The sequence below is a fragment of the Hyperolius riggenbachi genome, chromosome 11 (genome assembly GCF_040937935.1).
Source record: "Hyperolius riggenbachi isolate aHypRig1 chromosome 11, aHypRig1.pri, whole genome shotgun sequence".
NCBI classification, from domain to species: domain Eukaryota; kingdom Metazoa; phylum Chordata; class Amphibia; order Anura; family Hyperoliidae; genus Hyperolius; species Hyperolius riggenbachi.
This window is the reverse complement of record NC_090656.1, coordinates 41,072,142-41,098,681: the sequence shown is the minus strand read 5'-3', so window position 1 is coordinate 41,098,681 and position 26,540 is coordinate 41,072,142. Positions and strand designations below refer to the sequence as shown.

The following is a 26,540-nucleotide window of genomic DNA, read 5'->3' as shown; positions in this document are numbered from 1 at the left end:
GCCGTGGGTTTGCTCACACTAAAGGTGTTTTTGGCCTTTTCAAGCGCAGGCGATTTTCAAAATCGCCCACAAAACGCTTGTGCCATGATTCTCTGAGGTTCATATCAGCATGTTTCATCTGCTTTTGCGCTCCGCAAAGCGGTGCCTGTACCATTTTTGGGGCGATTTTGCTCTAATGGAAGGTATAGATAGAGCGCTAAATGCTCCCAAAAACGCGTTGTCCGGCAATTGCGTTAGCGATTTTAAGAATAAATACATTGTATTTATTATTTTCCCGGCCAGAGTTCACTTCCTGACTTGTGTCAGGGAGAGAATTCAAAAAATCACTCTGCTTTAAAGAAAAAAAAAAAAATTCAGCATCCAGGCAAGCGCCAGGAGGCACTAATAAAATTGCGTACAAAATTGCAAAACGTTTGCGATTGATTTTAGATGTGAACAAAGCCTAAAGGTTATTATGCTGTTGCTATCGTTTAGAGCAGAGAGGAAGTTCTGAGTTCAGGTTCGCTTTAAAGCGGAACTGTAAATTCCTTAAACTGTTTCACTTACCTGGTGCTTCCCCAAGCCCCAGTAGCAGTCCTGTCCCGTGCTGGTCCTGCCCGATCCTCCGTTCTCCCACGCCAGCTACTTTCGTTACCACGCCGATGGCAACTGTGCCTGTGCGCCCCGGTCTATGCAAAGCTTTCCTCGCGTTCCCGCTCGCTATAGCTATTGCGGGCTGTAACGCGAAGAAAGCTTCGACTAGCCCAGGGTGCGCAGGCGCAGTTGCCGACAACTTGCAAGTTGGCGGTAAAAAAAAAGCAGCTGGCGCGGGGGAACGGAGGCTTGGGCAGGACCGGCTCGGGACTGGACAGCTACTAGGGCTTGGGAAAGCCCCAGGTAAGTGCATCTTAGGAATTTACAGTTCTGCTTTAGGCCTCGTTCATATATTCTGCGTTTGGTGTGCTTGGGAAACGCATCAGAACACACATGGACAAAACGCGTACATTTGTACGCGTTTGTATGCGGTTTTTAAATGCGTTTGTGTGCGTCTTTATTTAGTATGCGTTTTTGGACACCTGGACATTTCTCGTTGTCCATCCCCAAACGCATCGCCAAATACGCATAAAAAAACGCATGGTCATGCGGCCATCTGCGTTTCCATTGACTTTCATTGCTATGCGTTTGTTCGCGTTCCGCACACATATGCATGCATCTATGCGTTTCAAAAATGCGTACGTTGGAAACGCATAGATGTGAACGAGACGAATAGCAATGCATTGTTTTTGCCCTGCACTAAAAAAACGCACACATCCGCAGTGGGAAAAAACGTACAGCACCGCATTTGATGTGAACGAGGCCTTAACCTCCCTAAGGGGAGCTTCAATTTCTGCTGGATTTCTCAGCAAAACGTAGTTCAATTCATTTTCAATACATTTTTGCCTGTAACCTATCAAATCGTGTCAGGCAAGGGTCTAGTATACATTTTGAATATTATGACACTTCAAACACAATCCTGTCAAAAAATAAATGTAATTTAATTTTCCTTTTCTGCCATGCCACAATTCCCTCACTCTTCAGCTTTGTGGCAGAAAATGTGCAGTTTTTCGCATCAAAATTTGCGTTTGTGTGCAAATTTTTGCATGCATGTGAAAAAACAGAACCCAGCTTTAGAACGGCTGGACGAGCCTGACTCTTACGAACAGCGATGTGAAATCGGTACAAAAATCATCCGACTCCTCAGTTTATAAAACCTCCGACTCCAGGTACCCAAAAATTGTTTCGACTCCAAAGATAACTGGGCCTAGAACCTAGCTGTGCTTAGAAGATCGTAAGGCTGCATTTCTCTCCCAGTAAATGTTTGTGTAATCCCTGTCTCCTGATATTAACTACGTTATTATTAGGAGTTAGTGTATAGTGAGAGATGGTCGGTGTAAGGCCTCTTTTCCACTGACTGTTGACCTGTGTGCTCAGCAAGCAGTTTCCAGGCTGCAGTGAGCAGTTACCAGGCAGCAGCAAGCAGTTGTGAGAGTTTGAAAGGCATTTCACTGCCTATCAAAAGTCTGTGGAAAAGAGGCCTAAGGCAGTCAATTTTCAAGCTGCATAAAGTTGCATACAGAATTTCCATCAGCTTGGGATTACCGTATTTGCTCCTCATCAATCATCCCTAGTGTACGGTTGTCAGGAGTCATAAGTTAATTGGCGCTAGTCTACTTTAGGGGACCCAGTGCAAATCTCCTTAGACTAGCACTGCCGCAAGGAATTTTGCCACGTCGGAACCATTAAATGTGTAGCAAACAAATCTAACGATTTAGGTCAATGGCCTCTATTCATAAAGCATTCCCGGCATGCGGTAATGCTCAAAACAGCTGACTTTACCGACCATTTAGCAAAGTGTCCATTCATAAAAGCTGTTTCTGCATGAAAAGCTACAATTCCTGAGCAGAGCGGGAAATGACAGCCTTAAGCGGTGATTATCACAACACGTCACTACATGTCAATTCATAAAGATTAGAGCAAGCGGAATGGGAACTGAGAATACCGACTGTTTAGAAAAGGAGATAAGCCAGCGATAACGGGCAAGATAACAGGCAAGCTAATGGAGACAGACCTCCCAGGCAGCAGCAATGAGAGCAGAACAAAAAAGGCATCCCGGAATACCCAGGCTGTTGTTTTTTTTTTTTTTTTTTTTTTTTTTTTTTTTTTTTTTATACACCTCTTGGTTACCTGTTTTCAGATATATTTCACATCAGAAAGCCTGCATGTGTAACATTTGTTGAAGTTCTTCTAAGCTGTGGCAATTAAATAGATTGTTTAGAAAGATTCATAGACAGATCCAGAGAAGATTCAGGGCAAGGAGAGGCAGTTTAAAAAAAAAAATGCACATCTAAAGGGATGTTGGGGCTGCCTCCTTTATAGTTAGGCCTGCTTTCCACGAACTGTTGATAGGCAGTGAAATGCCTCTCAAACTTTCTCAGGGCTCGTTTCCACTATCGCGAATCCGATTCGCACATGTAATGCAAGTGGATGGGCCTGTTTCCACTGTAGTGTTGAGGTGCGTATTTTTTCAGCGGTGAAAAAACGCACAAAAGAGCTGCAGAATTCACCTACGAGTGGAATGCATGCGAATCGCATGCGTTTTCCCCATGCGTTTTTTGCCGCGAATTCGCATAGGTACCAATGTAAATTTACACAGGCAGTGACATGGTTAAAATCGCATATACCCTCACCTATGTGAAATCGCAATCAATCAAATTTGTGGCAAACGCATGGGGAATCGCATCCGCATGCGATTTCATCAGCGGTGGAATCCAGGAGATTCCGCACCGCAATAGTGGTAACGAGCCCTCAACTGCTCACTGCTGCCTGGTAACTGCTTGCTGAGCACACAGCTCGACCGTCCGTTGAAAGGAGGCCTAACTCTGTCTTTGCACAGAGAAAATGTATCAACTCAGCCAGCACCGCTAGTTTAGTGCGGGAATTCCCCAACCTTTTATCGCAACTGTAAACTTTTTTTATGAATTGGCACACAAGTCTAAAATACCGATGCAGTGTTTTCCCTCCAAGATTTTTTTTACCGCAAATGTTTTATGAATAGAGCACTAAGTTGTGGAAAAAAACAAACCCATTTGTAAAGAGAGCGAGGCCCTGGAATGTAGCAGTCCCATCTGCCACAGCCATCTTGTCCTTCAGAGCCATTCCTGGCTCCTGATTGGTTCCTTTTTCTAGCTGAGGAAAAAAAATCTTCTCTCAGCAGGCTGCCATATTTCTTTCCTCTTAAAGCGGTAGGATCAGCCATACTATGCCAGGGAAAAAAACACATATGAGTAGATAAATACTTGATCTACTTACATAACACATGTATTATACTGTCCACGTTTTGATTTCAGTGAATGTTATATAGTAAATTACGAGAATTCTGTTCCTGGTGGGGGCCATGTCTTTTGCCCACAGTTAAGGCTAACTCGTGATGTTATTTCTGCCCTTTACTTTTTTTCTTGTCTCCTCCAATCGCTGAGTCGCCTCAGCCTTGCTTGTAAACACAAGTGAGTGGGGGATTAGGTTTCAGATAAGAAGCTGGCAGGGAAATAAAGGGAAGAGGAGGAATAGATTATAGATAAAGAACCCCCAGCATGCAATTCTTTGGAACGACTACTAAAGGGCCAGTCTTCCTTAAGTATATGATAACTCCAAATCATAACAGCAGAAAAAGTTTTGAAAGTATTGAATGCAGGATTAGCATCTTTATCACTTAATACACTCAGACCAGTTGCTGTTGAAATTTGATTTTTATGGTGATGATACCGCTTTAAACAATACCAGTTGCCTTGCAGTCCTGCTGATCTATTTGGCTGCAGCTAATCTCCTCAGATCTGACAATGTCAAATACCTGATCCGCATGCTTGTTCAGGGTCTATTGCAAAAATTAGTATGCAGGGTAGCCAGGCAACTGGTATTGCATAAAAGGAAATAAATATGGCAGCCTCCATTTCACTCTCACGTCAGTTGTCCTTTATTTCCTTTTCCCATCTAAAGCCTAATCTAGACGGAGCAATCCGGTGGCTCGACTCGCCACCGGATTGCCTCTTCCACATCCCCGCGCGTCCCCGCCGCGTGTGTCGGATTTGACACCCGCTCGTCCCCGCTTATCTTCCGATCGGACCTGTTGGATCTTATTAATAGAGCCGCATCATCGGCTCGAGTGATAACATTGCTCCGTGTGTACCTAGCTTAACTTGTCTTGAAATGTAGGGCACTTTCACAGGTGTAGCTGCACTGAGCACTTGGCATGCATTTGAAGCGAATAAAAGACAGAGCCTGTCATGTCATCTCCTGGTAGTTCCTGAGCGGTAGGCTGGCCACCGGAATGCAGATGGAGTTTTTTTGTGGGTGAATGGGGGGGGGGGGGGGGGATTATGTTGGCTTGGGTAATGAAAGTGTACCCAAGTGGGGGCCAAATACAAAATGTATATATACCTGGCCTTCCTCCAGCCCCCTCTGGCCTGATCGCTTCCTCATTGTCCTCAGTCACTACCTGGTTTGTCTGCAACTGGCCCAGTAAGGGCTCATTTCCATGGGCAGTTGTACAGTTTGCTCAGCAAGCCGTTATCAAGCAGCAGCAAATAGTTGTGAGTTTGAGAGGCTTTTCACTCCCTATCAACTGCTCGTGGGGAAAAGGCATAAGTCATCCAGTCGGGCCAGTTGGCGCAGGCACAGTTGGCCAGGAGCATTCTGAACCCTCCCGGCTGCAAGAGTGAATGGGTGCGCAGCTGGGCTGTGCAGGAAAATGCATTATGTCACGCTAGAGTGCATTTATGTTCAGATGTGAATGAACCCTTCTCAATGACTGGCCGGTGCACAGGAGAAGCTGACAGGCAATTCATTCAACGACTTCAGCCTACTGTGTGAAAGTGGCCAAAGGGCTGGTACCCACTAGAGCAGTGTTCCCCAAGCCTGTCCTCAAGGCCCACCAAGAGTGCATGTTTTGTGGAAATACACAGAGGTAGTTAATCGGCTCTGCTGAGACACTAATCCCCACCCGTGCATGTTTGTGGTTTACTGCAAAACATGTACTGTTGGTGGGCCTTGAAGACAGGGTTGGGGAACTCTGCACTAAAGGTTTTTTTTTTGTAATTTAGTTTTTTTTTTATGGTTTTGGAATTGCTTCGAATTGCTAGCGATTTCTCTAAACGCTCTGCCAATTTAAGTGGATAGGACAGATTCCACTAGAGTGATTGCGATTAGGCAAATCCCAATTGCAGGACATGCAGCATTTTGGGCAAGTTTTCATTTTAATGTATTGTATAGGTGCAGAGAAATTGCTCCCAAAAGCGATACCACAAATCGCTAGCGATTGCGATATTGCTTTATAGTAGGTCCCAGGCCCTAGAAGTGATTCAGCTTATTCTGCCTGGCTAGCGGCTTGTCAGCTGTCAGCTATTTATCTTGAATATACAAGGTCAGTTGTTCTAATCCACATTACGCAATCAGGTTACCCTAACCTCCATATTTAAATTGTTCAATTTGTGTATTTGGCATAAATTGAATAATTAACTGAAGTAAAACACGAGCAGCGTCACGATGCTTAGACGTCACTCGTTTTTCTTATTTCATTGGATAAAAATGTCATATTGCGCCTACTTTGTCATTTCCATTTTTTCCTTGAAAATGGTATATAAATTGATGGCGGAGTAAATGAACTCAGAGAATGTTGTTTTTGTTTTTTGTTTTGTTTTCTCATAAAGGAGACCTGCCTAATTAGAAAATCCACAACGAACATGCTCTAAAGCCTGGTACACACCTTCAATTATGGTTGGCCAATCGCTGACTAATTTTACCACCTCCAGGTAGTATGACGGTCAATAGATCAGTGTTCTCCCGAGGATTTTTTTCCAGCCGGGTGGCAAGAAATAGTAGCCGGGTGGGTCAAGATGAAAATGCAGGGCAACTCTGCTTACAGCATAGGAGGAGGTAAGCCGATGACAGCCGGGTGGTCACCAAATCTAGCCGGGTGGAGCACCCGGCTAAAAGAGCCTGGGGAGAACACTGTAGATATTGAATATGATGAGCAGATTGTGTAGGTAATCCCTCATACTACATGGAGGTGATAAAATTGGTCAGTGATTGGCCAACCATAATTGAAAATGCATTACAATTTAGCCTGCTGATGGCTCTCATGGAAATGATCAGTGACACCCTGTAAGGCTTGGTGGTGTATTCTCCACAGTCAGCATGCAACGCATGAGCTGGCGTGGAGGAGGTACACACACTAGCACAAGGAAACAGGCTATCCCTAGTATAGTGGAGGGGAGGACTGACTCCAATAGGAGATTGTGGCGCACAGAGCCGGTGCAGATCTGACAGCCACAAACAATGCTTTCGTTATAACGTCTCAGCGCAAAGTAGCGCTGAGCGCAGAAACCAGAACTGAGATCAGGGCAGGTAGACAGAATGAACGCTTGCTAGCTAGCGGCTACTTAGCGACAGCAAGCGTCCAAAACAAGACAGACTGGAATGAGGCAGCCAATGCGATTGCAGCGATGGCGTGCCTCACAAAGACAGGACAGGATAGTCAGGAAGTAGCAGGATCAAGATAGATGAACATAACACAGACAAATATACAATAAGTATGTTTTCCTAGCGTATTACAATTACAGCTATCAATGAAACTATTTGTAACGTCTGACTAACATATGTATATATCGGCAATGAACCGATATATGACATAAGCAGGAACGCTGACTAGCACTGGAGCAATACAGAGAACAGGGCTCAGAAGGATTCGCTATCTCTTCGCAGAGATGAACGCAATCCACAAACGGTAACCGGACAGGATTCAGAAGGATTCGTTATCTCTTCGCAGAGATGAACGCAATCCACAAACGGTAACAGAACAGGATTCGGAAGGATTCGTTCTCTTCGCAGAGATGAACGCAATCCACAAACAGAACCAGGAGCAGGGTAACTACCTCAGCATGGGTGGTCACGGTACGCGCAACCTACCAAAACGTGCTGGAAAGCTGACTAACTGCACACAGGATATAAACAGTTCGTGTACGTATACATCAGCGACACTGATGTATCAACGTAACACAAATACAAGGAAAATAATAAACGTGCTGGTATGCATATATATTGGCAATGAACCAATATATGATGCAAAGACCAGCAAAGTATCTTTAGAACAAGAAACACGATCGAGGGCTGAAGCGACAGCAAGACAGGCTTAAACTGAAGCTATGGAAACCCTGCAGGAAGCAGATCTTTATACTGAGGTCATCCAATGGGAGCAGACATGCAGATTCCCACACAGGTGAATGATAATCAGTCACAAGCTGACAGCAGGGAAAGACAGACAAAGCTATGCAGCTTGCATGGAAAGACATCAGAACTGCCTGAGCTGCAGCACTACTACTTCCAGCAACACCTGCTGCAGCAGCGATCATTACACACCCACTGTGAAAGGTGGAGTTTGTTGCCAGATGATAGAACGATATATCTTTCTTACAAAATCTGATTTTCATATTCTTCATGTTGTGGTATATTGATGTATTACTAGCAAAAAAGGGAGAAACTGCAATGAAAACAACCTCCTAGTCATTCGCTATAACAAAATGCAGCACAGATCATCACTTCACAACAGAATTGGGGCCTGTACACACTGCTGCGTTTTTTAAATTGCAAGGCCTTTTGAAAAATCGTGATGACCTGTACACGTTAGTGTGGTTCGTTTTTAGAAAAAGTCGCAGTGACTGCTACGTTTAAGCGCTGCGTATGAAAAATGCAATGCATGCGATTGTCATTGCTTCAAAATTGCAGGCACACAAACATCACAAGTAGCAATTTGATAAAAAAAACGCAATTGCAATGCACTGCGATTGCAATTTTCAGTGTGTACAGGCCCTTAGGGTCCATTTCCACTAGAAGCATGCAAATTCACATGCTATTTTCTGGATGCAAATTTGCATATAAATGCGTTTTTGCATGTGTAATCGCATTTTTTTCATTTCTATTGACGGACGAAGCTCATGCAAAAAAAGTGACGCATAATCAGAAAATTGTATGCACTGTGCAGAAACTGAACAGATTTTTTATTTCTGCAGGCAATGGATACATGCCCATTGAAATACATTGCTATGCGAATTTGTGTGCGGAAGATGCACACAAATTTGAATTTAGTGGAAACGGGCCCTAACAGAAAGCCAAACCACACTCTTAGGGGTTTTGTGTTTTTTTTTTTTTTTTTTCCTTTAAAATATTCCGCATGCCCCGTTTTTGTTCCATAGTAAATACATTTTCTAACGTGCGACTTTAACGTTGCACTGTGAAAGTCTATATGTGTTGCGTTAGGGCTGCGTTGTGTGACCTTAATGTCGCATCAAACGCACCGTTCTACTGTGACAGTAGCCTTAAGAATCTGCTGTATTCTTTTCCGGGTCAAAGACTTGTGTCAGGAAGTGAAAAAACAAATCGCTCTGCTAAAGCGCTTTACAAAAAAAGCGCGCAGGTAAGCGCCGGGAGGGGGTTTGGGGGTAAAAAAAAATAATCACAAAATCAAAAATAGCTGGCATCAGTGATTTCGATTTTATGTGAACGAAGCCTAATGCTGCTTATTGCTCTGATTCAGCTGTACAGTGGGGATGGTTAATGAGATGGTACAAATTTCCAAGTTGATACAAATTTTAGGATGCATACATACATCAAATTTTGATTGACCAATTTTACCACCTCTGTGTACTATGAGGGATTACCTACACTATCTGCAAATAGCACTCTGTATGTGTTGACCCGCCTACTACATGAAGGTGATAAAATTGGTCAGTAATTGGCAAATGAAAGTGTGTACCAGCCTCTATCCTCATTTTGTGCAAACTGATGTAGACTGTAAATAGACAAATACGGTACTGCGGTTGCTACATTTGATTGTTCCAATTCTACGCTGGAGAAACTGAATTATTACCACCTTATTAACCATACCCATTGCACAGCATGAAGGTAGTTGATTGAAGCAAACTTCAATCAACTCAGGGAGGCAGTAAGTTTGGTGAACTGGGATAATGTACTACAAGGGAAGGACACTGAAGGGAATGGCAAGCTTTTAAGATTATTTTCAATCAATATTGTCGTATGTATATCCCATATGGAAACAAAACGTCTAGGAATAAAAAAAGGCCTCTCTGGATGAATAGAAAGGTTGGAGATAAAATGAAGGGGGAAAAGAATGCCTATAAGATCCTAAAACAGGAGGGGACCGAGGCTGCATTAAGCAATTATAAGGAGTGCAATAAAAGTTGTAAAAAATAAATTAGGCTGGCAAAGATTGAAGATGAAAATCAAATCGCTAGGGATATCAAATCTAACCCAAAGAAGTTTTACAAGTACATTAATTCTAAAAAAAGAAAGGTTGACTGTATTGGACTCCTAAAGGATGAGGGTGAAAACTCAGTGGTGGATGACCAAGGTAAGGCAGAGTTATTAAATGCTTTCTTTGCTTCTGTCTTCACAAGGGAAACATCACTATTGCAAATTAGAGATGCAGAATAGTCTCAATCTTCTACTAACGCAGGAAGAAGTGAAGGCAAGACTAAATAAATGAAAAGGCACCTTGCCCGGATGGCACGCATCCTCTGGTCCTAAGGGAATTAAGTTCAGTTATAGATAAACCCCTTTATCTTATCTTTTGTGACTCTCAACTGGCAGAGTCACAGTGTATTGGCGTACAGCTCACGTTTTCCCATTTAAGAAGGGCAAGAAAACCGATCCAGGAAATTATAGACCTGTAAGCCTATCAGTTGTATGCAAACTATTTGAAGGGTTACTAAGAGACGCTATATATGACTTCATAGTAGAAAATAATCGTGTCTCAGCATCAACATGGGTTTACTAAAGACAGGTCCTGTTTGACTAACATGCTCAGCTTTTATGAGGTAGTGAACGCTAATGTGGATATTAGGACCGCTGTAGATGTAATATACTTTGCAAAGGCCTTCAACCCTGTTCCACACAAGTCTGGTGCAAAAGTTGAGGATGCAAGGACTGGGGAAGAGTCTGTGCATGGATAGGGAACTGGCTAATGGACAGAAAACAAGAGTTGTAGTCAATGGATCATACTCAAAATAGGTGACTGTAAGCAGTGGGGTCCCACAGGGGTGTGTACTGGGTCCAGTGCTTTTCAATTTTATGTATTAATGACCTAGTAGATGCAGTAGTAAGCAATGTTGCTATTTCTTTGCAGAATCATCAACTCACAAGAAGATAGGGGCATACTGCAACAGGATCTGGATAGGATGGCTATATGGGCACATAAATGGCAGATAAAAATCAATGTTGAAAAATTTGGCATTTTGGTTGTACCAATGGTCTAGCACCATACAAAATAAATGGGATACAGTTGGGGACATCAAACTTGGAGAAGGACTTAGGAGTACTTATCGACAAGTTAAATTGTACTCAATGCCAAGCCGCTGCAGCTAAAGCTAACAAAATTTTGGGATGCATTAAAAGGGAAATAAAAACTTGAGATGCTAGCATAATATTGCCCCTGTTTAACTCTCTAGGAAGGCAACATCAGGAATATGGAATTCAGTTCTAGGCACCACATTACAGGAAAGATATTGCAGTTTGAGCAGGTGAAGAGACGAGCAACAAAATTGATACGTTGGATGGAAGGTCTCAATTACCAAGAAAGGTCAGATAAACTGGTTTTATTTAGTCTAGAGAAAAGACGCCTTAGAGGGGATCTAATTAACATGTATAAATACGTCAGAGGGCAATATAAAATCTTGGCGGATGAGCTTTTTGTCCCTAGGCCTTCTCAAAGGACTAGAAGACATGATCTGCGCATGAAGGAAAAATGTTTTAGCTATTTATTTAGGAAAGGGTTCTTTACAGTAAGAGTGATTAAGATGTGGAATGCATTGCCGCAGGAAGTAGTTATGGCAAACTCCATACCTGCATTTAAAGCAGGGCTGTGGAGTCGGTCCAAAAATCCACCGACTCCGACTCCTCAGTTTAGGATTCCACCGACTCCGACTCCGACTCCGACTCCTCTAATTTGCATATTACAATTTTGTTGATTAAAAGTATGTAACATGAAATTCGTCTCTTAACTGCCAACGCTTAGGAATTTTACAAGACAACTGAAGTGAGAAGGATATGTAGACTACTATATTTATTCCCTTTACACTAAAACTAGTCCTTGGTAAGAGTACTTGTAAAAGGTACAAACCGGAACAAAGAACATCTATCAGGCCCTAGGCAATGTAAGTGTGGGTACATGTAAGAATGATGTGCAGGTACTCTGCAGGGGAATGAGGAGATTGTAAACAGACAACACCTCTGTGTTCAATGTGCACAGCATTCTCAGTGGATTCCCTGCAGCTCTGTGGGGAGTGCATATGTAGAGTATAGTACTACTGTGTAACAAAGTAAACCTGGGACAGATGAAATTAAAGTTTTATACATACCTGGGGCTTCCTCCAGCCGCCTTCAGGATAATCAGTCCCTCATTGTCCTCCTCCACCACCTGGATCTTCTGCTATGAGTCCAGGTACTTGAGCCAGTCAGGCGTAGTGCGCATGCACACACTCCGCCGCCAGGAGCATACTACACCTGTGCAGCACTATTGCGCAGGTGCAGAATGTTCCTGGCTGTGGGAGCGGCATGCGGCCGGACAGCGCTGACTGGCTGAATTACCAGGACTCACAGCAGAAGATCCGGGTAGTGGAGGACAGCGAGGCACTGATTAGCCTGAAGGGGGCTGGAGGAAGCCCCAGGTATGTATAAAACTTTACTTTTCATCCGTCTCAGTAACCTTTTAATTTGTAGTCACCAAACCAAATTTTAATAACATATCAAATTATTTGATTTCATCGGCAAAGGGAGTGCATACGTTTGCATAAATCAGCATCAATGCAGAATTATTTCCATCTCATTGACCATCTCTATTAGTGACACAGCTACACATCAGGCTTTATTCTTACAGCATAGATGTTATTTAGTATATATAAGAGATTCCTGTGTACACATCATATATACAGTCACAATCAGATATGTATATCTGACCTTAAAAATACGGGGACTGCTTTATTGAAGCAGCACAAGTAACTAATTTTGATTGGTTTATTTCATCTTTGTGGACTAAGCATAGCTATTACTGTATATATACTGTATAAATACATTATTTTTAATGACTATTATCTGAGAAATAGAACATTTTATCATATTTTCTATTTTAATTACAGTTACAAATTCATTAGGAGTCGGAGTCGGTGCATTTTTTCCCGACTCCGACTCCAGGCACCCAAAATTGCCCGACTCCACGACTCCGACTCCACGACTCCGACTCCGACTCCGACTCCACAGCCCTGATTTAAAGTGCGCTTAGATGCTTTCCATGCGTTGAAAGACATCCATGGCTACAATTACTAGGAATGCCCAATGATGTTGATCCAGGGAATTTATCTGATATTGCCATCTGGAGTCCGGAAGGATTTTTTTTCCCTTTTTGGGGCTAATTGGACCATGCCTTGTAAGGTCGTTTTTAAAATCGCAAGTGCATGTAGTTTTAAAAACGCATTGTATGCCATTTTAAAAACGCATGCGCTTTTGCCTGCGTTTTTGATGCGTTTGCGTTTTTCTTGTAATTGCTGATTGGCTAAAGAATCCTTTGTTTTTTTCTAGTTTACATTTCAACAGGAATCAGGTAGTTGCAGTCTATCTGGGATACTGCCTTCTAAAAAACGCAGGCAAAAAACGCAAGCGCATGCGTTTTTAATGCGTTTTTCAAGCGCTGCGCTTAAAAAAGCGCAGCAGGCACTGCGATTGCGTTTTTCTAAAAACGCATTGCACCAGTGTGTACAAGTCATCACGATTTTCATTATTTTTCAAAAGACCTTGCGATTTTAAAAACGCATGCGTTTTTAAAAATGCAGCGCAAGCGCAGCAGTGTGTACAGGCCCTAAGGGTTTTTTTGCCTTCCTCTGGATCAACAGGGATATGTGAGGGAGCAGGCTAGTGTTGTACTTTGTTCTCTGATTGAACTCGATGGACGTATGTCATTTTTTTTTTTATTTTTATTTTTTTTTTTTTCCTCTTCCAACCCAAGTAACTAACTATTAATGCTGAATAAGATCAGATGTCTGACATTGTCAGATCTGACAAGATTAGCTGCATGCTTGTTTCAGGTGTGTGATTCAAACAATACTGCAGCCAAAGAGATCAGCAGGGCTTCCAGGCAACCGAAATTGTTTAAAAGGAGATATGGCAGTTTCTGTATACCTCTGACGTCAGTTTCCCTTAATTGAAGATCTGAATTTGTAAGGCCTCTTTTACACCAGTAACTGAAGGTGGTTAATTCACCGCCAGTCATCTGCTCCTGTCCACCTCCAGGCGCTCAGCACAGATGGTGGTCAGATAGCCCCCCCCCCCATGTAGTTGCTTCTGAGCACTGCGGTTGCCGTGCTCAGAAGCGACATGAGACTGGTAATGCCGCCATGTACCAAACATGACACTCGAGGTGCTGCTAAACGCTTCCACTGTACTGCATGTTGGCAGAACTGCTCGACAAACTAGTGAATTTTAAATAGGAGCCATGACAGTCTGATGTAAAATCTATTCTTTAAATCTTTAAAATCCTATTATGAACAGTGGTGTTTATGAACAATACTGACCAACTCTCTTTTGGTACAAAAAGCATTGCTAGTACACAAAGCTTATCATGTCTGCTGTTTAACCTCCCTGGCGGTATCTACGGGTCAGGCTCTCTCTCTCTCTGTGTGTGTGTGTGTGTGTGTGTGTGTGTGTGTGTGTGTATATATGTATGTCAGCCAGGAGCGGTAGCTGCAGGGAAGCTCGAGTAGGGCATAGCTCACAGCGGGCGGTTTAATTTCACTGGGATCCAGACGCCGGCAGCCATTATCCTTACCGTCTACGGAGACCAGGGATGATCACCGACCTTAATCACGAGTAATTACTCGTGATTCAAATGAGAATTACAGCAGCTGAGCGGCGGGGTTTGGAGGGTTATTTACCCATAAATCTGCGTCCTCCCCGCGCTCAATATAGGTCCATGCGTCCTAATAGTAGCGTTGCAAGCCTCGCTGCTGTCACTTCCTCCTTGAAGGAGGAAGTGACGGCAGTGAGGCTTGGAACGCTATCCCTGACGGAGACTCGGCATCCCCCTGGTGAGAGGGCCCTCTGTTGTCCTGACGACAGCTGGCAATCTCACTACAGGGTTACAGTGCCACCAGGAGTATGGAGGGAGAACTGCAGTGCTGGATCTCAGAGAGGTGAGTAATGTGCAGGGGCTGCTGCAGGCTCTCTAGCAGCATGATTAGTTTCCTGGTTTTAGGGTCTTAAAGAAAAAGTTTTTTTTTTCTTTTTGCAATAGTCATTTGTAGATAGTCAGTGTTTGCCCATTGTAAAGTCTTTCCTCTCCCTGATTTACATTTAGAAATTTGACTGATGGTGACCTCTTTATTACTGGCATATGATCTGTTCGGAATGTTTGTTACTGAAAGTTCTATCCACAGTTATTTGCTTGGCACTTAAAGAGAAACTCCGACCAAGAATTGAACTTTATCCCAATCAGTAGCTGATACCCACTTTTACATGAAAAATATAATGATTTTCACAAACAGACCATCAGGGGGCGCTGTATGACTGAATTTGTGCTGAAACCCCTCCCACAAGAGGCTCTGGTACCGTATGGTACTCTGGGCAAACTGCCACAATGTAACAATGACACACACAGGAAATGGCTGTTTATAGCTGTCTGTTAAAGCCAGAACAGCTACATAATCTGCCCACAGTAACAATGTCACCATGTAATACATGTCAGAATGTGAATCTGGGAGAGGAAAGATTTTACAATGAGCAAACTCTGACTAAATCATGTATACATAATTATTGTAAAAATTAAGCACCTTTTTATATTAAATTATTTTCACTGGAGTTCCTCTTTAAGGTGGCCACTAACTGTCCAATTTCTAGCGAAAAATCGAGCGATCAGAAATTCTGATCGGACGAAAAATCGTTCACTTACACCATCAACTTACCAGCGCACCGGCCCAGTGAGAAAGTGAATTGAAAAAGAGTCCATAACTCTATAAACTGATATAGGTGTTTGGTAAAAAGTGCACGATCCACCTCCTAGACTGGTTAACTAGTCTGTGACTGGTTAACTAGTCTGTGGGTGGTTGACTTTTTAACATTTTATTGTTGTGTTTTATCGCAGGGACATCACACCAGTGCTTAAGTGCCCAAGAGCATTCACTGCTGCAATTGACCTGTTTGAGAACTACCTAAGAGAGAACTTTGCCAAGGTGGATGTCATTGCTGGTAAGAAGAAGGGTGGATTTGTGTATGTGGGTCAGTGTTTTCACACAAACACCACTAGCAACCTTTTAAGGACTACACTGGCAAAAAAAGGTTTTAATTACATATGTACACAGACTTGTATGTATATAGGTTTTTTTTAATGGCACATCTGTGCTCGTTACAGCTGAAACAGTTGCTACAAACTTAACCTCCCTGGCGTACAATTTCCCCAGGATTTCGGTGCAAAAGGTGATCAAATTAATTTTCATAACCCTTTTTTCCTGTAACTTGCCAAAATGTGTGAATCAAGGTTCTAGTTTAGTTCAGGAGAGTATTGACGTATGCATGTCAATACTGTTCAAAGCATGTTTTGTATTGACGTATGTATGGATGTTCACTTCCAAAATAGTTTGCATGTAAAAGATTTTGTACTAGACCCTTCTACTGCAATGAGTTTGTAGCACCTGTTTCAGCTGTAAAAAGCACAGTTATGCCTTAAAGAGGAGCTGTCAGCCATACTATCTCAAAACAAACACATAAATATAGAATATAGATATAGAAGTAGATAAATTCTTGCGCTACCTACATATGTATTGCTCTGATCCACATTTTGCTTTTTAGTTATTTTTCTATAGTAAAAAAGAGAAAATACTTCAAATGTTTCCATTTTTGACTGTCTTTCTTGAAGCCAATCCTGGCATCATTTCCTCCCTTACTCTGTGTGTCCTTTCCCGCCCTCCTCCCAGTTTTCAGACCTCCCCACCCAGCCCTGCAGTAGAAAGAGCATTGCCTCAGCATGTTAGTCTGAAACTTGTATTCTGTGTTTTCAGTACAGAAAATTCACTGATTTTCTTGTGCACAATAGTTGCTTATCCACTTGAGGACCACAGTATTAAACCCCCCCCCCCCCCAAGAGACCAGGCCATTTTTCACTAAATAGGCCACTGCAGCTTTAAGGCCTTGCTGCAGAGGGCTGTACATGTCAGCACACAAGTAATTCCCCCCCCCCCCTCCCCAGCCGATCACTCCTGTCTCCCCCCGTACAGTGCTGCTGTAGAACGTAATGCTGTACACTATTAAACGGCGATTTTGCCGTCTAACAGTCTCCTAGCGTCGATCACATCTGGGAGACTGATGGCGGAAGCTCCGCTCCGTCATTCATGCGGAGATGCACCCGCATCGGCGCACACTATCTCTTGCAAAACACGCCCCCAGGACTGATCGGTGTTAGGTGGTCCTGGGGATACCGCCGCGTCCACGTCAATTGGCATGGAGCGGTCCTGTTGAGGTTATTTTTCACTTCTGCAGAAAGTGAGTGACTGGCAGCAAACCATGACTCAATGTTAAGTAGTTTTTTTTGCCTTATTTTGAAACTATCTCTCCTTCCCTTCATGTTCTCCATTACACACACCCTACTAGCTACATAGATATGGTAAGAACGTACAACCAGTCAGATTACAACACAAACACTTGACAGCAGTTGAGAGAATGATTGTAGTATTGTGTGATGGGCAGACTGAATAATATCACATAACCATGTCCTTCATAATGATGCCTTTCAGGCTTGGATGCTCGTGGATTCCTCTTTGGCCCGTCCCTGGCTCAGAGATTGGGAATCGGCTTTGTGTTGATTCGGAAAAAGGGAAAACTGCCTGGTCCAACAGAGTCTGTATCCTATGCCCTGGAATATGGAAAGGTACCCAATGCTGTTAGTTTATATGCTAGACACTTTGGCCAGGTTCACATTAACCTAAAAAAAGACTGTTTAGCGGATGCGAATTGGATCAAGGTGCACATTGGTCCATTCAATTGGATGTGTTAGGTCTGTTCTGCCGCACGCACCGACCGTTTCGGTGTATATGTATATGTATGTGTGTGTGTGTGTGTATATGTGTATGTATATGTATGTGTATATGTATATGTATATGTGTGTATATGTGTGTATATGTATATGTGTGTATATGTATATGTGTGTATATGTATGTGTGTGTATATGTATGTGTGTGTGTATATGTATGTATTTATGTGTGTGTGTATACGGGGAAGAATGGGTATAAATTGCAGTGAATATTTCCTGTATGATTCCATTCAATTTCCTCAGCTTTAATAATCAAATTTCCCAGACAGTCAAGCTTTTATTGGAGCAGACTGAAAAAAGAAAAAGCGTTCTATGCACAATTTTAGCAGCAAAAAACAAGATTCTGAGATTCTCTCACATCCTAAGCAATTAGATTGGCTCTTGTAGTGGAAGATCCTTACGCCTTATATGCACACTAGATAATCTTCGGCTGAGAATATAGTGGGTGTAGAGTGACCCAAAGTAGTGGACTGCTAAACGAGCTGTGAATGAGCGACACTGTCTTTTTTTTTTTTTTTTTTTAATTATTTTTTTTTTTTTTATTATTTGCTGCCTGTGAACGCTCCACCCCTCTACTAAAAACAGCACAAACTGCTGTAGCTGAGGAGGGTGTGTGTCCACTATGGTACAAGCTTACCAAATCTATGTAGTAGTAGAGTGAACTGGATTGAATATACATAGAATGTTCATTTAACCACTTAAAGACAAGCTGACTTATAAAAACTTCCTGCTATAGAGCCTCTTAATGGCTCCAGGACGTTTTTATAAGTCAAACAGTGCTGCTGCTGCTGAGGGCGTGAAAATGGTGAAGAAAAAAAAAAACCAAAACACTATACTGTAAAAAAACTATATTGTTGACATTCTTTTTACTAGGGACATAGTTAAAATCTTGTGATAAACAGGACAAACGGGCAGATAAAATGTGTGGGTTTTATGTACAGTAGCAGTGTTTATATTAAAACTATAGAGGATGAAATTTGAGAAATAGTTTTTTTTGGGTTTTTCCCCCTTGTTTTTCCCTTTAAAATGCATAGAAAATAATTACTGAAAACAAATATCAACCCCAAAAAGCCCAATTGGTGGTGAAAAAAACAAGATATAGATCATTTCATTGTGATTAAGTTATTGGCAAATGAAAAGGATGAGCACTGAAAGGTGAAAATCGCTCTTGTCCTTTAGGGTAAAAACTGCTTTGGGGAGAAGTGGTTAAGTAAACCAGAGCTGAGTAAAGTGCAAGAATCGAAACTTACCCGGGGCTTCCTCTAGCCCCATAAGCACATGCGAGTCCCTCGCCCTCCTCACAGGGTCTGCTGTTCAACCTCGATCAGCCACAGTAATCCTGCTCAGTCGCGTCAGTCTGGGTCTTCTGCACATGCGCTGGAGGTCCGCGACTGAGCCAGTTACCAGGGCTGATCGTGGCTGAACGGCAGACCATAGGAGGATGGCAAGGGACTCGCATGTGCTTATGGGGCTGGAGGAAGCCCCAGGTGAGTAAGGATTTTTGCATTTTACTCGGCTCTGGTACACTTTAAGGTGGTCCCTCATATTACATACAATCTTACCATTAGTGGGCACCATTAGGGACAGGACAGCAGCTGTAGATAACCAGGGTGGTCTCCGTGGTAATGCATAAATTATTCTAAGTTTATTACTGTATAATGCAAATGTATGCAGCTTGAACATTTGGTTCATTTTAAACTTGCAGAAATTGACATACAAAATGGTCATAATCCTGCATCAGCTCTGATTTGTATGCCATTGGTCAGCACTCGTTACGATTTAGGATCTTAGGCCACATACAGACATCAGACCATAGTCTTTGGAAAATGAAAGATCACAGACCAATCTTACCACCCTTCCTGTAGTATAAGAGCCATACTCTACACAGTCTTTTCTATGGAGCTGAACTCCACATCAGGAAAAAATCTTGGCAAAGATGCTGCACACACAGATGCTGTACAGACAGACACAAAAGATCTGTTCCTGCAAAAGATCTGTTCCTGCCAAAAATCCATTCATGCAAATTGCAATGATAGTCTATGAGATCTGCAGATCATCATACACACATGATTTAACTGACATCCATCTGCAGATCAGATCCACCAGGATGGATTTTCAGATCTGCAGATCTGCAGATGAATGTCAGTTAAATCATGTGTGTATGATGATCTGCAGATCTCATAGACTATCATTGCAATTTGCAGGAATGGATTTTTGGCAGGAACAGATCTTTTGCAGATACTGATCTTTTGTGTCTGTACAGCATCTGTGTGTGCAGCATCTTGCCAAGATTTTTTCCTGATGTGGAGTTCAGCTCCATAGAAAAGACTGTGTAGAGTATGGCTCTTATACTACAGGAAGGGTGGTAAGATTGGTCTGTGATCTTTCATTTTCCAAAGACTATGGTCTGATGTCTGTATGTGGCCTTAGAGTAAAGCTAAATACTCCCCAGCCGATGGAGGTAGATGGATCCAGCAACATCCCCCTGACAATGAGCGTTCAACCATGGTCAAGTGATTGCTGTACTTCGCGCAGAGTTTTCAATGATCTTAACCACTTGCCTACTGCACACTCATACCGTGCGGCGGCAAAGTGGTAGCTGGAGGACCAGCGACGCAGTTCTGCGTCGCCAGGTGCCTCCCTAATTAATCAGGAAAGGCCGTTCGCGCGAGCCGCCGGTTCCTGTCAGATCACGGAGCGGGTCTCCGTGAATAGCCTGCGAGCCGCTGATTGCGGCTCGCAGACTAAATGTAAACGTAGGAGACACATGTCTCCTTTGTTTACATTGTACGGCGCTGGTGATCGGCTATCCCCGGCCAATTAGCGGCCGGGGATCGCCGCCATGTGACAGGGGACAGCCTGTCACTGGCTGCACAGGACGGATAGCGTCCTGTGCAGCCCCGATCACCGGGGGGGGGAGCAGGTAGGAGAGGGAGGGGGGAATTTCGCCGCGGAGGGGGGCTTTGAGGTGCCCCCCCCCCCCGCAACACCCAGGCAGGCAGAAGAGATCAGACCACCCCCCCTGCACATCATCCCCATAGGGGGGGAAAAGGGGGGCAATCTGATCTCTGTGCCTGCTACCTGATCTGTGCTGGGGGCTGCAGAGCCCACCCAGCACAGATCACTAAAAACAGCGCTGGTCCTTAAGGGGGGGTAAAGGGTGGGTCATCAAGTGGTTAAAGATCCGATCTTTATCTTTATCTCTGAGCATCAGTAAACGTCGTTCACGTTATCATGCACCTATACGCCATGTCCTGAGATCGTGGAAATGATCGCTTGTCACTCAAAACAATTGCCAGTCAGGAAAATCATGCAGTGGGTACAGGCCTTTTTAAATGAAATTACAAATGTAAATGTACCCATTCCCCGGCCCCCCTGCCCTTATGATGAGCAGGAAATGGTAATATTTACCTGAAGATTGTTGGAAGGTTATCAAAAGGCAGCTGCCTACTGCCTTCCCTCCTTTGGTAGATTCCCCCCTCCAATTAATTGTATAGTGTACCCTACTGCAGACCATGATGCCAGTGTCCTTCGGCCCTACCAGTGTCCCTACCAGTGTAGAGGGAGGAGTTCATAAGTTCACTCTTGGAAACACAACTGGCCCTGCAGTGTTATAAACAATGTTTGTTTTTCTGGCCACTAACTGACGAGTATGGCAGTGTACCCAGTATGTAGCCGTTATATTTTAAGACCTATCTTTAGAAGATGAGTCCTGGAGCACCAAACAAGGTGCAGATATAGCCAGCGGTACCAAGGTCCTCACCCCCCATACTTTGGTATTCCCAAACAACGAAGACCCCAAAAGACTAGCACCACACAGTATAATTATAAGCTCAGTTACTTTATTGAAGCATCCAAAAAGTGACAGCAAAAGTTGCTGTGACTTTTTAGGATACTTCAATTAAGCAACTGAGCTATAATTATGCTGTGTAGTGGAAGACTTGCCTTTTTTATCAAATAAAAATGTATTTTAAAGCTATTGAATTGCTAGATACATGCATGGCAAAATGCACACTGCCGCATTAGTCACTGAATTTATTGGTGCGGGAGGAAACCGAGGGACATTCAAGACTGAGGGGTAAGAAGTTAAGCTGAGCTTTCCCTACAAGATTCATTTAGAGGACAACTGTAGTGAGAAGAATATGGAGGCTGCTATGTTTCCTTTTAAACAATACCAGTTGCCTAGCAGCCCTGCTGAGCTATGCAAGTTATTTGGCTGCAGTAGTGTCTGAATAGCGCCAGAAACGAGCATGCAGCTAATCTTGTCAGATCTGACGTCAAACGCCTGATCCGCTGCATGCTTGTTCAGGGTCTATGGCTAAAAGCATTAGCCAGAGGATTAGCAGGATAGCCAGTCAACTGGTATTGCTTAAAAGGAAATAAATGACAGCCTCCATATCCCTCTTGTTACAGTTTTCCTTTAAATTAACCACCTGAGTACTATTTAAAGGAAATTGAAATAAAGGTGGCCAGTTAAACTTACCTTGCCCTTTTTCCAGCCCTCTGCAGATCTTCTGGTCCCTCACCATCGTTCTGCTTTGCTCCGATCAGCAGCTGTGCCCCTCCAAAAGCTTCATGTATGGCCCTGTGCCACGTGCTTGCTGATAACACTCTGGTGTATGGGCACATTCTGTGCTTGTGCAGTTAATAAAAATTGCATCTGCGCATGTGACAGGCACTTCTGGTACCAGGAGCACGATCGAGGAGTCATGGGGCCGCGCATGAGCAGTAGTCCACGGCTGGCTTAGCTGGCCAGTTTTTAGAAGGGCACTGCTGCTCAACGGAGCAGAGGAACGATTTCAAGGGACAAGGACTGCAGGCTGCTGGAAGAAGCCACATAAGTTAAATTGGCCACTTTTATTTCACTTAAGGTACCCTTTAAAGGGACTCGGAGTCTTAAAGGCATGCCCATGAGAGGTGCTCAGACCAGTACTGCAAAGTACTTAGCTACATTCCTTTTTTGTAGCTTGTGCTCTCCTCTTTCATTTGATGCCTGAATCGCCGTTCTACACCAAATATTTCTCGTTGGCTTACAATTTAAAAATCACGTCTGCTATCTTGGCTATGTTATAACTTCCGGGTCACCCCTGTCTTCTCAGTTAGAGAAGTGCATCACTGAATGAAGCAGAAAGAGGAAGTGACACGCATGGCCATTGCAAAAGACTCTTCCAGAGGGGTCATAGCACGACTTTGTTGGAAGTCGTCTGTCTTTAAAGGCACGCCCATTAGATGTGCTCGGAGTCCCTTTTAAGCGGTGTGAAATGTTAAGATCCACAGTTATACACACAGGCTGCAGTGTATTGCCATGCTAAACTCAAACTTTTTTTTTTTTTTTTTTATCTTTAGGCAGAGGTTGAAATTCAGACTGATGCTGTGGATCCTGGACAGAAAGTTGTGATCATTGATGATCTACTGGCTACAGGAGGTAAAGCCAGATCCAGGGACTGTTTTTTTTTTTTTTTACAATAAGCTGACAAAACTTTTACCTAAGGGGTCAGTTTTTTTTACAGCAGCTTTGCTTTGTGGCAGTCAGTGGGGTCTCTGCAGAATTGCACTTAACTGTTACTGTTTGTTGGGGCTCTTGTGACCCCATCAGTGTATGTACAAGCGTCTCTGACCCTGCGGCAGTCACCTGGGCTCCCGTGACTGGGCATCAGTCCATATGTCCTTTTTGAAAGAACCCTCAAACAGTATAATGGGAACAGAGCCATCATGCATATAAAAGTAGCGCTTCTGCTGCCTAACATTGTTTGCTGTTCCAAGATTGTAAATGTATGATTAAAATGTTTTTATTCTTTGCAGGTACCATGAAAGCAGCATGTGAGCTCATGCAGCGTAAAAATGCTGAAATCCTGAGCTGTTTAGTGTTGGTAGAGCTCACATCACTGAAGGGATCAGAGAAGCTGCATCCACATCCTGTGCAGTCCTTGCTTCAGTACGAGGGCTAGAGATGCTCAGTAACATGATGGTAACTTTGACTTGCATGCAAATATACTGCAAATTGTAATAAGCTTGGAGCTGGGCCTGTCAGTCACGAGGAAGTGGATTTTATTGGCTCATTTCCAAGCTGTATACAATTTGGATGCAGGTCAGAATTAAGAGCATCTCTGAGCAGAAGCAGAACTTCCTGGCAAAACCTACATGGACAATCGCTGCAGTTCTATGCAATCACTATATTTCAATATGTAATTGTTTGCTCTGGTACAAAGCAAGAATGCTTGTTAATCTTAATCGTTGCCGCTCAAACCGGGGCTGGATATACATGATGATTGTACTTCTGGTTACTGACCATTTATTATAGGGTCCTTCATGGTCATGTTAATAGCGGCCACAGTGTTATCAACAGTGTTTGTGATCTGTAATAAGGACACATCCGAGGAAATAAAGGAAAAAAAAACTTACCTGGGGCTTCCTCCATCCCCTGGCAGCATTGTTCCGTTACCGCAGCTCCAGTGTCTTGGGATCGCCTCAGCTGGAGATGCTGGCCCCAGCCAGGTCAGGATTGCCTGCTCATGTGGCCTGCACAGAACACTCCAGGCCACGTGAGCACCAGTGGTTCACTTGCGCAGGTGCTGAAGATCCTGACCTGGCGAAGCTGGCATCTCCAATGGAGGCAATCCCAGGACACTGGAGCTGCGAGGGGCAGATCGGCTGCTAGGGGCTGGAGGAAACCCCAGGTAAGTAGATCTTGTTCGTTTGTGTTTTTTTTTTTTTTTTTTAAGGAGCTGGATTCTCGCACCCGTTCTTATTAATTAGGGACAGCGACCTCTCCATTTTTTTTTTTTTTTTTTTTTTTTTTTTCATATCAAGAGGTGCACAACAACCAGGATCACTAATCTTTCTCAGGGAAACGAGCGCTGATGGAAACAATAGTCAGCTGCCAAAGGATTCCAACCCACAATAGGCAATCATATAGATATAATATAAGCTCAAAGCTAAATTTCTCTGCACTGTCAATGCAGATCCCACACTCTGCAGCCTGCAGACTCCCAGTGCTCAAAATGGGGTCAAGTGACCGTCGCCATAAAACATAAGTACTTGATTCAGGCTTAGTTTGTAACACATGGGGTACAATTTATTTAAAACCTTTAAAAATACTAAAAAAACAAATAAAATCCACATTGTGGGTCCATACATACTGGACGCCTTTGCATAAAATCGCATCAACAATATTGTACTAATTTGAGTCAAGTGCTCGATGCCTTGAATATCACCAGGCATACCGCCGAAACTTGATTGGAGAGTATGGGATCTTGATTGTCAGATTAAGGGTACATTTTCAGTTTTGTGGGTTTATAGACCCTTTGATTGGATACATTTAACAGATTGAAGTGAATCAGTACTGCAACATGGCCACCCAATTGATCTTTTGATTTCTGTCCCAAATCATTTGGGAATGATGGAAAATCTTGGTTGCAAGCTCCTGTTACACGCCGCTGCTAATCCTGGCCTCCTCTGGTGTCCAGCGCCAAAGCAAGCACCTGTACCACGTAACACTGGCGCTTGTAGTGATGTCCCTGCACGTGCCATTGACACATGGTACAGGCTCTTGCAGGAAGTTGCACACTGGCGGTAGCCAAGATTTGCACCTGCATGTGAGGGGTGAGCCTTTAACATTGGGTGTTGGAGGATGGGGATACAGATACACTCGGGGTGAGGCAGCAGGACGATTGCCAATAGATTTTGTGCTGGGCAGAAAATGGGATACCTCTCTGATCAGATTCGATCAGAAATGGATTTATGTAATGGTTGATCTGGTAGCAGTGCGAACAATGTATGGCCACCTTAATAAGTCAAGGCCAGCCCAGCATATAGCAGTCTAGTTACAATGTTTACTACATTTTAACATAAAAAAATAAACTGTTTGACTATAAAACTGTTTGACTGCATTCCTGTTACAGAAAACGAGAAATTTTCAGGGTTTGGGTTCTGTAGACATTGCTCCATTACCTATTGTCTTTCAAAGTTGTATTTGCTCATCAATGAATGAATGGGGAGATTGAAACTTGCGCTATGCAAGGGGGCTTTTAGGCCACACTAAATTTCCTGAATATTTGTAGGAGTCCCACACCGTTGGTGAGTGTACAATGATTGGGTCTATGACCTATTTTTTATAAAAAAAAAAAAAAAAAAAAAAAGAGGCAGGGAGCATCCATAGAAAATCTCTAATTGGGTAGAGCTGAAAGAAAATGTTATCCTCAATTGCAAAGTGGTTTAGACAGGTCGACTGACCATGCTTTCTGTGCTGTTTTAAAATGGTTCAAAAAGTTTGGTATGGCTAGGCCACCTTCCAGCCTAGGCTTATATATTACCGCCTTATCAACTCTAGGCTTCTTTGCATGTCATACGAAGTTTAGTATCCTGTGTTGCATTGAGAGGAAGTCCTTTGGGGACAGCAAAAGGAAGAACCCGGAAGGCAACACTTTTTGCAAAAGGGTAATTTTTCATTAAGGCTATTTTACATTGCTGGAAGATAAAGTACTTTTCCCAACTCTTCAGGAGACCTCCCATAGCTTGAACTATTGACGGATAATTAGCTTTATACATGGTAAATTAGTGATTAAATAAGGAAGGGGGGTGTTAAATTGCCCAGTGACCGTTGTATGCTTCAATTACAGAGTTGTATATTAACTTAATTTTAATATTCATTGCTTTGCATTTAGAAGAATTGACCTGCAGGCCAGAAAGCTCTCCAAAATGCTTAGGCCTCATTCACACTGGAGCTCATTACTAATGATTTCAGCTTGTCTGTAAATCACTAGCACTTGAAAAAGCTCCATGGCAATGCAAATAAATGGTAGTGTTCACACTGTAACGATCCCCAGTGATTTGCTGAAATTTCAAACATGGTGCATGCAGCATTTTTGTAGTGATTTTGGAGCAATTG

General features: G+C 43.2%; 1 protein-coding gene across 4 annotated transcripts in view; it reads left to right on the top strand.

The window, feature by feature from the left end:
• CEP89 (centrosomal protein 89) overlaps positions 1–25,529 on the top strand; it is a 363,467-nt gene extending 337,938 nt beyond the window's left edge. For all 4 annotated transcript variants that reach the window (XM_068259610.1, XM_068259609.1, XM_068259608.1 and 1 more), the window contains 4 exons: positions 15,713–15,816; positions 17,358–17,491; positions 23,000–23,078; positions 23,456–25,529. In XM_068259610.1, coding sequence (XP_068115711.1) covers positions 15,713–15,816; positions 17,358–17,491; positions 23,000–23,078; positions 23,456–23,601 — 463 coding nt within the window. In that variant the 3' untranslated portion in view covers positions 23,602–25,529. The remainder of the gene's footprint in view (positions 1–15,712; positions 15,817–17,357; positions 17,492–22,999; positions 23,079–23,455) is intronic.
• The last annotated feature ends 1,011 nt before the right edge of the window (positions 25,530–26,540 follow it).